Source organism: Diadema antillarum, unplaced genomic scaffold, assembly GCF_040938485.1.
Source record: "Diadema antillarum isolate AM-2024a unplaced genomic scaffold, OU_Dant_1.0 seq00002926_RagTag, whole genome shotgun sequence".
NCBI classification, from domain to species: Eukaryota; Metazoa; Echinodermata; class Echinoidea; order Diadematoida; family Diadematidae; genus Diadema; species Diadema antillarum.
In genome coordinates this window covers 1-11,680 of record NW_027273519.1, presented here as the reverse complement: position 1 = coordinate 11,680, position 11,680 = coordinate 1, and the positions used below count along the sequence as shown (strand labels likewise).

The 11,680-nt window shown below is 37.7% G+C and overlaps 1 protein-coding gene across 1 annotated transcript; it reads right to left on the bottom strand.

The window, feature by feature from the left end:
• Window positions 1-2,310: 2,310 nt before the first annotated feature.
• LOC139715151 (acid-sensing ion channel 1-like) lies at window positions 2,311-11,480 on the bottom strand (the record flags this gene model as incomplete). Its single annotated transcript, XM_071626759.1, has 11 exons — window positions 2,311-2,364; window positions 2,892-2,960; window positions 3,858-3,941; window positions 4,356-4,486; window positions 5,374-5,465; window positions 5,898-6,051; window positions 6,841-6,897; window positions 7,837-7,981; window positions 8,848-9,035; window positions 10,628-10,746; window positions 11,342-11,480. Coding segments are annotated over 11 exons (1,232 nt in total), but the record flags the coding sequence as incomplete, so codon positions are not given.
• Between the last annotated feature and the right edge of the window lie 200 nt (window positions 11,481-11,680).

Below are 11,680 nucleotides of genomic sequence, written 5' to 3'. Positions count from 1 at the left end.
TTGACAACTCACCCATGCAACTTCTTTTTATGTTTATTGTTTATTGGTTGAAACGTAGAATATGGAACAATAAAAACAAACAAAACAAACAAACCCACCGCTAGCGAGCAGAGTCCAATTGAACAAAATTGACTATAACGTTTAAGGTATACTCCTCCCCAAGGCAGTATGCAGTTGGGAGGGGGGGGGGGGGGGGAGGAAATGGGGCAGATGCCCCTAGACTGGAATATCAAATTTCAAGTACTTCAGTCAGCGAATAAGGGACAAAAACATTTAGTTTGTTTTTGTCTTTAATGAATCAGCAATGAACGTCTTACTTTCTTTTCAGTCTTCGAAAATTTCCTATTATTCCACTGTACAAGATTGCTGAAAAGCACTATCTCTCTCGTGTGGGATGTGTCGGATGAGATACCCCTAGCTCAACATACCCCCTCACACAATTTAACCCCACCACCCCCTGCGCGATCACTGAGTTTACTAGATATGATTTTCACATGGTTTGATCAATAGATAAGAGAAATCATGAAAGAAATTTAGCAGGTATTCTTTTTTTAGACTAAATAAATTTGCCTTCAATTTTTCTGTGTTTTTGTTCGTGAACTGCTGTATGGAGAGTTACGCTTTTGAGAGCATTTTTTTTTCCAAACCAAAACGGTCTTTCTCAGAGAGGCATTTCTCTAGTGACCATTTTTGTGTGGTCTGGTTTTACAACGTTAGCCAATATTGATACAAGAAAACTTTACCGTAGTCAATTTTGTTCTGTGATATTTGTTTCCGCGCCTAAAGATATCGCCTGCTCAAAATGACTTCCACAGACGACCTGATTCTGCGATATCAACACTTTTTTTTAAAAATGACGTTCTTATTGGCGTCAATATTGACGAAATATCTTGCACACCTTTCTTGAAAATTTACTTTTGGGCTAAAGTATATAAAGTACAACAGCAGTATATAGCGGAGTGTTCGGTAAACAATGTGTCTACTGGGGAAGGCACGCCATTTAACAAAAGGTAAAAGCAACATCAAAAACGCATGATAAGACAAAATTCGAAGCTCGTTGCCCTCTTACGTGAGAACATTTGAGAAGACTTGAAATCTCCTTTGTATAGGAAGACTGGGGACTCCTTTTACATGAAAAACAACAACACAACACTGTTTTCATGTGCACATCTATTTATTTTGTCATATATTTCTACTTAGGTATATTCTAAGTTATAAAAAAAAAAGAATTGCACCTTCTTTTTCCATTTAATTTGGTTTATTTTCTCAGCGGAAAGGTAGATAATAACTCACCTGGAATACGCTGCAGGGAGACAAAATAAAGAACAGGGTCTGCTACAAATTTTATTATTTTGTAGGTCTTTTAAAATTCGAAGAAAGGAATGACTATTTGATGAGGACTGCATGTAAATGAAAGGATCGATATGGACTCCCTTAACGATACTACAGAATATCTAATTTTGAATTTATGTTCAATGTGAACAACCCGTCTTCTTGTTAAAGGCAACAGAAATTACACAGGTATGCTAAAAATATGATTTCTTAATAAAACGATCTACGCGATGGCCACGTAATGGCGTGTGATTATTAGATACCATGATTTTCAAAATCAGATAAACTTGAATGATTGGTTTTCATCGACCTGTTGACAGACAGTTGATTTGAAAGCGGTTGAAGCAATGAATTAAGATTAAGATTATCATTATCATTTTTTTTTAAAGTTGAAACCAAAAAAGTAAAGCAAATTTTTCCATGTCAGTTTCAAAGAAAGGTTAATATCGTGAAAATTTCCATGCGAATTATTGTAAAAGCTGGATTACACATACATTTTATATGATGATGTTTGCAAAAAATGTTTTCCTCTATCTTGGCTAAAACTATTCTCTCTGACCTTCTCATGCAATTGTTGCAATCAAATATATTTCAGTACTTGTATTCAGTCAGCCACACTACCTGTAGCCATGTCGTACAAACACTAAGAATGCTAAGTTATTGTTCGTAGGAAGCATTTTTAAAAAGAAATTATCAGAAATTTGGTTACAAATAAAATAGGGTTATCAAAGACGTAGTCCGTTGTGGTAAACACAAATCTACATTATACTTCCTTCATGACTGCTTATTATGGATAAACATAAACTTTATTTTTGTTTATAAGCGATTGTCAGAATAAATAAAGGGTAAATAAGGGCGTCCGTAAAAGTAAGGCAAACCTACCATGAAATAATACAGGTATCTAAGCTGTTATCATTTCCTTAATTTAACATTCATCGTCATAACAAATTACGCGGATTTCTATAAATGTCATTTCTATCAGTAGTAATACGAGAGTTGATCGTCGTGCATAGGATTCCGTTCCACGTGAGTCTGCAAAAAAGAAGAAAAATAAAACATGGGAGAAATAATAGCATCTCTAAGCAAACAACGCACGTAATTTTCTGCTCTATAGACATTCTTGTTCGTCAATTGTTTCCTGTAACTTGTTAGCTGACATCTGTCTGAATTTCAGTCACTGAAACTCCCATTAAAGGTTTAAGGCATCTTTGTGAAATATGAAATGGAAGAAAATTATTAGAAAATTACATGGTATAATCTAATGGGATACTCCATCGCATTTTGTCCGTTGGTTAAATGTTAGGTGCACACGTTATGACTGTTTGCACTTATGGTCCTGAAATAAAACCTTTGTGGCACTTATACTCCACAATTAAATCGAAAATCAAAGGAGACATCGGAATTCCATAAAAACTTGCCATGATTTGTTGTTGTGTTGAAATATGCTGCATACTGTATCCCTTTCATATGCAAATCATTTCGCATTAGTGATTTTTATCATATTTATAGTGGTTTTTTTTCAAGATGGAAAGTTTGACTTATAGATATAAAAAATGTACCTGACTAGAAACTTGAGAGGCCGGGCTGTCGTCCATGTATGGCACGGGCCTCACTCCCATACTTCTCGTCTAAGAACAGAAATAGAGAACTTCATTTAATGTAGCCCATCATCGCGTTGCCTTAATAACGTAGCAGACAATGTAGCACAGCAAATGTAAACTTTCGTGACTGGGCTGAACATTTCTACCTCAATTATGGTTTTCGCAGTCAAATAGTGAGCTCGGGCCTATGCAGGAAATAGTATAGCAGGTGTAGCGGAATAAACCTACAGAAGTGGTAATTACGCAGAAATGAAGTACCCTGGCACCAAATGTACAGAGCTTTCAGATTCAGAAATTATCATAGCAGAAACATCTTAACAAAAGCAGAGGGATTCTAAATAGCAATTCCATTTTTCAACTCCAAGCCTGACTTTCCCATCCATGACGACTTGGACAACCGTCCAGACATGCGACTTAAATTTCGCAAACCTTTCTGACAGTCACCGAAGTCATTTAAAAAAAGTAATTGTAATTTAAACAAAGAATGGCAGAAATTATTGGAAGGACTTGAATTTCCCAACCAAGAACTCATTGAGGATTCCACATCGAAACCACCTGGATTTGACCGTCCATGATATGGAAGCAGTGGGTGTCCCTTGATAGGATCTGCACCACCCACGTCACGACAGCCCACCACCTCCATCGGTGGAAGTTAATAGACAGCTCATGCAGCCTGTGACTATGGTTTTTTTCTTGACCAGACTGTGGTGCAAAGTGCAAGACTACCGGTACCCCTTCAGATGCTGATATAAAGAAGATTCGGTGACAGCTTTTTTGGTATCGTCTCATTAGTTAAAAATCTGCACAAATAGGCACATATTACGAAAAGTACTATTATGACTAATTTTCCTTTTGAATTTTACCATGATCGCAATTATTCCTGTTAACCTTTAGTGATAGAGAAGAAATGTAACATTGACATACCCGATTCGTAACGTAGGACGCTTCGCTACCGTCTACCACGTACGGAGTCATGAAGTCCGCGGACAGTCCTCCGATGCCTCTTGCCTGTAGACATTGTTGAGGTAACAGATAAGAGGGAGGGATAAAAACGGTAACTTATCACGCATTTATGTTAAGTCAGTACTTATGACATCGAACTGCTTGCTGTTCCTAAAAAGCACAGGATTGGGTAGATACGCATAGCTTCCCACTACGTAGTGCCAATTATTAATTTACAGTATATGTTGATCATTAGTTAAGTAACGAGCTACTCTAAGCTCAATATGACGAACTGAGTATTACACTTTTTCCCCGATTAAACGCTGCAATGGTTTCAGAATAAACCCACTTGTAAGTATCATAATATTTAACAAATAAGGAAGAGAAAGAGAGGTTAAAGATAGCGTTGTAGTATCAATTTTGTATATTTAAAGTGATATGCATGTGCGTAGCAAAAACAGCATTATGTCATCGGTGCACAGGAGTCTTGTTTTTCTGCTGAGGTTGCGTCCGAGAGTACACGTACGCAGAATGGCCGATGGCATCCACAATTTCAAACAGTGTGAGAATACTTCCGCCGAGCCACAACCCAAGGGAACCGCCTATGTCACCTGTGAGTTCAAATAATGATACATAACCCCCAAACAAATCAAAAAATTATTCTTGCTAACATCTGTTATCATATCATCTTTGAACAGTATAAAAGTATCCATGGAAGTGTTTACAATTTTTATAGTAATGTACTTATAACATCAATATATCCTGATGAAGGCCTGGTGGCAGGCCGAAAGCTTGATTAATCAAAAAGGAGAACAACATCGAGAGCAACGTCCGTCTCGAGTCTAATTTCTTGAAATATATGGTACCCACAATGAGGCACTGCGTACGTTAGGGAAGGGAACGTACGATTATATAAATATAAATATATAAATATATAAATATATATATATATATATATATATATATATATATATATGTGTGTGCGTTTATGTTCAGTAAGTTGAAGAAGATCCCATTTGCAGAAAAACAAGCAACGTGATAAGAATCACTGGAAAACATGCTATGTTGGGAGTTTCCTTCACATTTCTCAGTATGGGAAGGGAATTGGGGGCTTTATCTCACTGTATGGGAATTCTTTCTTAAGTTTATGATATTTACCGAACAAAGACACAGCAGATATCATTTTTTTCATTTCGTAACAAAGTAAATCCTATGAAACTACCTGTTTAATGTTTTCAGTACAAGAAAAGGCAACACACTAAATCAATAAATAAAATAAATACCATTCAGATCATCTTCTGCATAGAATTAATCAGTAACGAAAATATAACAGAGTTAAAGACAAAAAAAGACGGTTGAAAAAGACAGCAGTCAATTCACTTTTTTCGATGCCACGATATTGGCAGCTGATTGCGTTATGATAATACCTCCCCCTCCACAAAACAACTGAAATGGATTGATAGTGGCTAATGATGATCAACCATATTATTATACTTACATAATAGACTGAAAAAGTCGTAAACTTTTCGCTGCCTGATCCTCTGAACTGTTTTATCCTTGAAGAACACAGTTAGCCCGCAGACGTTTTCCCTAAAATTAATTTGCAAACAAGGAAGAAAAGATGAACCAATCTTTTAATCCGGCTGAATCTACTCAGACAAGAATATCTGTAATCATGATACAATCATAGTCTAACAATTAGGAAAATAGAAAAGGCGCACAAGATTAACTTTTTAAAATAGCAGGAACTACTTTTATATTAAAATATAAGTATGATAAATGCTTATCTAGTGTAGCGTTTTAGCATATGAAATAAAAAAGGAGCAATTCAAAATAGATAAGAGTAATTCACGATAATCGTGTATGCCTGTTTCAAGACGCTGAATGGAAGAAATGCATGGTATTTCTCTCTCTCTCTCTCTCTCTCTCTCCGTGCGTGTATGTGCGTAGATGTGCTTTTTGTGATTTTTTTTTCGTAGGGGAGAGGTTTAAGTGTGTGCCTGTTTTTGAGCACATCCTTACTTGAAGTATGTGGAGTCAAGGTTATAGAAAGCACTCAAGGGTTGTGTCCAAAAGGTGCTTGGGTATTCCACATGGGACACAGACGCTGAATAAGTTCTCCGTGAACAAGCCGGCGGGCAGTCACAAAGTTCTTCAGCATTATCCAGGAAGTAATCTGTTACCGGTTGAAAAACAGTATGATAAAGAATGTGGTAAACAAGGGAGAAAAGATGAGTCAATAGAAAATTTGAAAATATATTAATTTTGTGTTCATCTTTCATTAAAAAAATATATCGATCACAGTACAATCGATAATTTTTAACAGACGAGGATTTTGATTATACATTATCAAAATTATCATAAAACAACATTATTTACAAGAAGAGAAAGTGGACCATTTTGTAATGTTCTTGGATTTAAAAAAAAAAACATTTTCGATGATTACTTAACAAAAACACCGACACCAACCGCAAGTACAATGTATTCCAGTGGCCGAGGCGATAATGTACAGGCTGAAACGCTCAATACAAATCTTCAGCAAACTGAGCTATCGAGAAAGTGCCACAATAGGGGAATGTGACTTTAAAAAGTGACTTATGACTGGTGATCGAAGGTTCCGCTGCATTTCTGTTGAACTTGCTACCACAGAAAATGCTAGTGAAAGTCTTACTTTGTTACTACTTTGACATACTCATGGAAAAAACAGATAGTGTGTTATGTCGGATATGTAAAAAATGTTCGAGGCTATTTGGTGCTATTTCAGGAAGGTAAAATCCCGAGACGACGTCACGAGACTTATAAACTCCCTCAACAGCTTCCCCAGTCCCTCAAATCAAGTTTCTATAGGTTCCACAATTTTGAATAGTAGCTTCAATCTCAAGTAGCTATAGAGCAGCTACACTCAAGTCTATCAGTATTGAAAACAAGCAAAGACAGTAAAAATTGTTAAAATTCAATGACTTACAATAGACAGGTGCTGTGCAGTTGAAAAACTCCCAAGCAGTGCACTCACGATCAACACCTGATGGAATAGGGATGATGAAATTAAATATCAAATACAAAATATTTGTATCAGTATTCGTACGAAAGTGATTGAAATCTGTTTTTATCTTAAACACGTCTTTTGGGGCGGTCTGACGACGTCTTTTTGTGTTTTTGTTTGTCTTTTCTTCATTATTCTAACCCTAAAAGGGCCGCCTCTGAACACCCTCACCCCCCCCCCCCTTCCCCACAATTATTCTGCAACGCAAGAAGGCCTCGTCATGAGGCTTCTGGAATTTCTTTTTCAAGTCTCGTGCAACTTCTGAGATCAAATTCGCAACGTCCGCGTACCGTTCCCAAGCCATGCTAATTCTTGCCACTCAATGCCGCTGCACTCTGCTGGAGAGAGAGCAGTTTCCCACAGTGTGAAATCTCTGCACACTGTTAAATTAGAGTATTTCAATAATTTAAGCACATTGTAAATCATCAATACACTTTGTGTATCATCAGTTCACAGTGTGAAACAGCCATTACTACATGTATGTGAACTCTCTGTGAAAATTACACCCTACAATGTGATTATCCTCTTCACACTGTTAATACGGATTCCACTATGTGAACACATTATAAAAACACTGTGAGACACTATGTTCTTTCTGGCAGGGCAAATAATGTTGTGATTTTATGTACATTATTTTTTCCTATTGATCAGGAGAGTGTGTTTGAATGATTTTATACTAATTATGTTAGAAAAGTGGTCAGTGACAACTTGGATTTAAAAAAGACAAACAAAAGTCATAGCAAAAGAATACATGACGCGTTTCGAAAACAATGAAATACATAGGAATTCAAATAACTTTTAGATGTCCTTACAATGCACAATAGATTATTCAATACGTTAAAACAGATATGCCTACAAACCAAAAATAAGACTACCGATATAACACAGCTCCCCCCCCCCCCTTATTCCTATACCTACCTTTCATGGCTAGAGTTTTGCAGCCACATTCTCCGCGTATGAAATCCTCACTACACTCATTGTAACACTCGGTGTGCCCGTAGTAGTCATAGTACTTCAGAACCTTTTCACCACACTGGCCGTGAGGGGGCGGCAAGTTGGTATACTGTGGTAGAAGGGAGGTAATGAGGTAAGCTAAAACCAAGGCACTACCATCAATGGTAACCATGAACGTGATGATTAAAATAAAAACTAGTGGATGTTCTCTCTATTGAGTTACACCTAAAGAACAATATCGCTTAATGAGCAGGTTCGTCTTAACAAAATGGTAGAGGTAACATAAGAAGTCCGACCTTTCCATTTGTTACCTGATAAGTTAATGTTGATCAGAGGTATATGCATGTATTTTAAGCTGTCATGGATAAACTGCATGTTCCCTTCTCCAAATCAAAAATACCCTGGATAAAAATAGCTTTTATGTAATACGTATAGGCGCAAACTCGGGACGAATTGCTTTGCTTATGTCAAAGGCCACGTGGTTTACAAAAGAATCTTACTGGTATTTGAAGTGAGGAGCAGAAGTGGTTAAGATAAGGAATGAGACTATGGAGCTTTAGATTTTGACGCGCGGACGTTTGAGACGACGCTTGCACTGTACGTTCTCCTCTCCCCTGCGTCGCGCTGAAAAGTAGCTTTAGATTACGCTTAGACGCAACGTGTGAAAAATAAAATGGCGCCCCATTTGATCGGTGCATGAAGTGTTCTCTACATTGCAACTGTGCGGACGTAAGTTAAAAATAGATTGACTTGAAGCGCGATTCTGTGCGAGCTCAGAACATTTTTTTTCCCTCTGAACGTCCATGTCGCGAAAATGTAAAGCTCCCTTTGTATGACGGCGCACGTTACGATGGAATACGGTTGATCTGAGCTGTATGGAATGACTCGAGATGAACGTGTGAGATAAAATGACTGTTAGAATGTCGGCCGTATTCACATCGCAATACCAGCACTATCTAGTGTAGCTCTTTATACCTCGATCACGTCTACAGCAGCTAAAGTCATCTCCCCCGGTGCTATCCCGAAGCCAGAGTCTTCTATGCTTGGCTCGGTGCCGTAGTCATAGAGTACGACTTGGAAGCCGGCAGAACCTCGGCCCTTGGGTTCGAAGAAATAGTCAAACTGTTGGGCGTCTAGTGTTAGTCGAAGACTGTACCTCCTACCTATGTAAAAGCCAAAAATGAAGTGATTTAATGATAAAAGCCAAAGGGCTAAGAGTCACAGTGGTGAGATTTTATTATGCAGGTAATCTAGTAATCCTGACCATCTCAACAGCCTTATCGTAAACCATGGTACAACTGGATATTCAATATGGAGCTTGTATCCTGGTCTTCTGTCTTTGTTTTTCTTCGTCATTGTCAGAATCATAGTAGCTATTTTTGGTTTAATATTATAAAGAAGTTGGAGAATCATAACGCCTAAAACAATTATTTGGACTCGACCAAATGCAAATTTGATGACGCCTTGGTGATTGTCGTGTGTATGTATGTGTGTCTGTTTGTGTGTGTGTGTGTGTGTGTGTGTGTGTGTGTGTGTGTATGTGCTATTTCCTCCTGTCTATCTATGATACTTTTCGATACTGTTTCAAATGTGTTTAAGTGTTTTCGTATTGTCTCCGTATATATATACCCAAACAAATCTGTATGTTCCTAACAAAGTAATCGAAATCTGACATGAGGTGAATGAAAGCTTTACTTGAATAGCAATTCCAATGAGATGTAATTACCCGCAGCTCTTAGAGTGAGTTTCGGCAGACCGTTTGACTCATCGTTAAAAACGAAACACACTCCCCAATCGGTCACTCTCAGGGTGAAATTAGCGGCAGTAAGAGATTCCTGTCCCCAGCTTCCTCTGTGCAACAAATCAGAGAGATTCTGTTAAAGACATAGATTTTTTTTTCACGAATCATCGAAACATCTAGTGGGGCATACTACTGTGGCATAGTGGATAAGACTCCCGACTCCCAAACGGAGGACCCGAGTTCGATTCCCGCCCAGTGCTTATGTTCTTGGATAAAATATTTCTACCCACAATGTCCCTTTCGACCCAGGTGTATAAATGGGTACCTGGCAACGCTAGGGTATTAATAATGACATGGCCCTCTGGTAGAACAGTGGCAACACTGAAGAGGCTACCCTTCACAAAGAAGACCTTGATCAACTGAGTAAAATCGAGTGGGTTGCTCCATAGCGGATATGGTCAGACGACATATGCTTTTTCCAGACTGACGTATCCAGAGAAAATATGATTCTTGTTCTATTAACAGAAATAACCATTGATAAGGTAGTAATAATTATCGGAGAATTATACAGGAAATTGAAACAAATGTAAATATAAAGAAAGAAGATTTCAGACAAAAAAGACAGCTGGTATATTAATCAATATTTAGAATGGTCTTTTCTTCATGTCAGGGAAATCATATCAACAATGATCAACATGGTCAAAGTAAGATTGACCACATTTTTCCTTTCGGTTGGCTTTAGAAGAGAAGCTGATAAAGCTGATTATAAAAGATTGTATTATTGAGGTTTGACAAGAAAAGGCCAAGACTTGTTAAGGGTCAGTTAAGATACGCAGTAACACAAACTCCTAACTGTGCTCCTTTAATAAAATCAGTCGCTACTATATACCGTACTGTCCATACGCTTACATACTGTATCAATGGCACTGAGTCATGTTTGTCTTTTTTCATGGTCAAGACCAACTTACAATACCAATGTGCTCTCCAATGTATGACTCATATTGACGAACAAACCCGTCATGTTCTGCAAGACTCCGAGTGCTGGTTGGTATGCAGTCATGTTGATATTCGAGGGATCAAGAGATAACTCCTCCAGAAAGTCTCCAAACCTCGTCCCGATCACCATTTCTGCCCTGGAAACCAAGTGGCGTGGTAGGGGTTAAGGATAGAGAGGTACATATAGTAATTGCCAGGACCTTGTTAAACGCGATCATTCGAAGATTATAAGATTTAAAACTAGAAACGTGAAGTAGAAAAAAAATTGTTTTTGTTATTGTTAAATGTTGTGTTATGCGAGACCAAGTGAAAATTGAATTGAAAACAAATACAGATTTGGCGCTTGATAGATTGCTGGGATAATTCTGTAAACAAAGCAGAATTTTTGCATCTTTATAGGAGTATAGTGAGCTGAACTATCATGATGTCTGTTTCGTGCAAAAGGCCAGCATTTGTATTTGTTTGGCGGGATTTTTGTTGGGAGTTTAAATAAGCAAAAAATAAAAAACAAAAGGAAGGAAAGGATTTCGAATGATGGGACTCCACAATGTGTGGCTGCATAAAACCACGACAAAGTAAGAATCACAGAATATTTTTTTTTTCGATTCTATGCACGTACAATAATTGTGGGGTATTTATTTGAAATTCGTTATTTCTTTTTTTCTATCTTAATTTCAAAATATTGAGTTCGAGCAGTAACGTGACATTTACATAACATAGGTACAATGCTACCTGAAAGAATTATAGTTGCAGATGGCTACGGAGGGAAAGTCTTTCTCCTTGTCGTAGTCAACAGAAATGTCGACACTCTTAGGGTTGCTGGCGAAGTAGAAGGACCTGTCGATCAACTGGTATCCCGTCACTCCCATCGCTGACAAGACCAGAAACAGCCAGAAGAGACTAGAATTGGATGATTACAACAAGCCAAGCATTGTTACTAATAAATGTACGGCATCTACTTTGAGGACAACGAAGCCCAAACAAAATTATGTGATATGAAGGAACGCATCAACATTGTTTGAAGAAAACAGTAGCGTTCAAGTCTGATCATCCGTTCAAAAGGTAAGAATT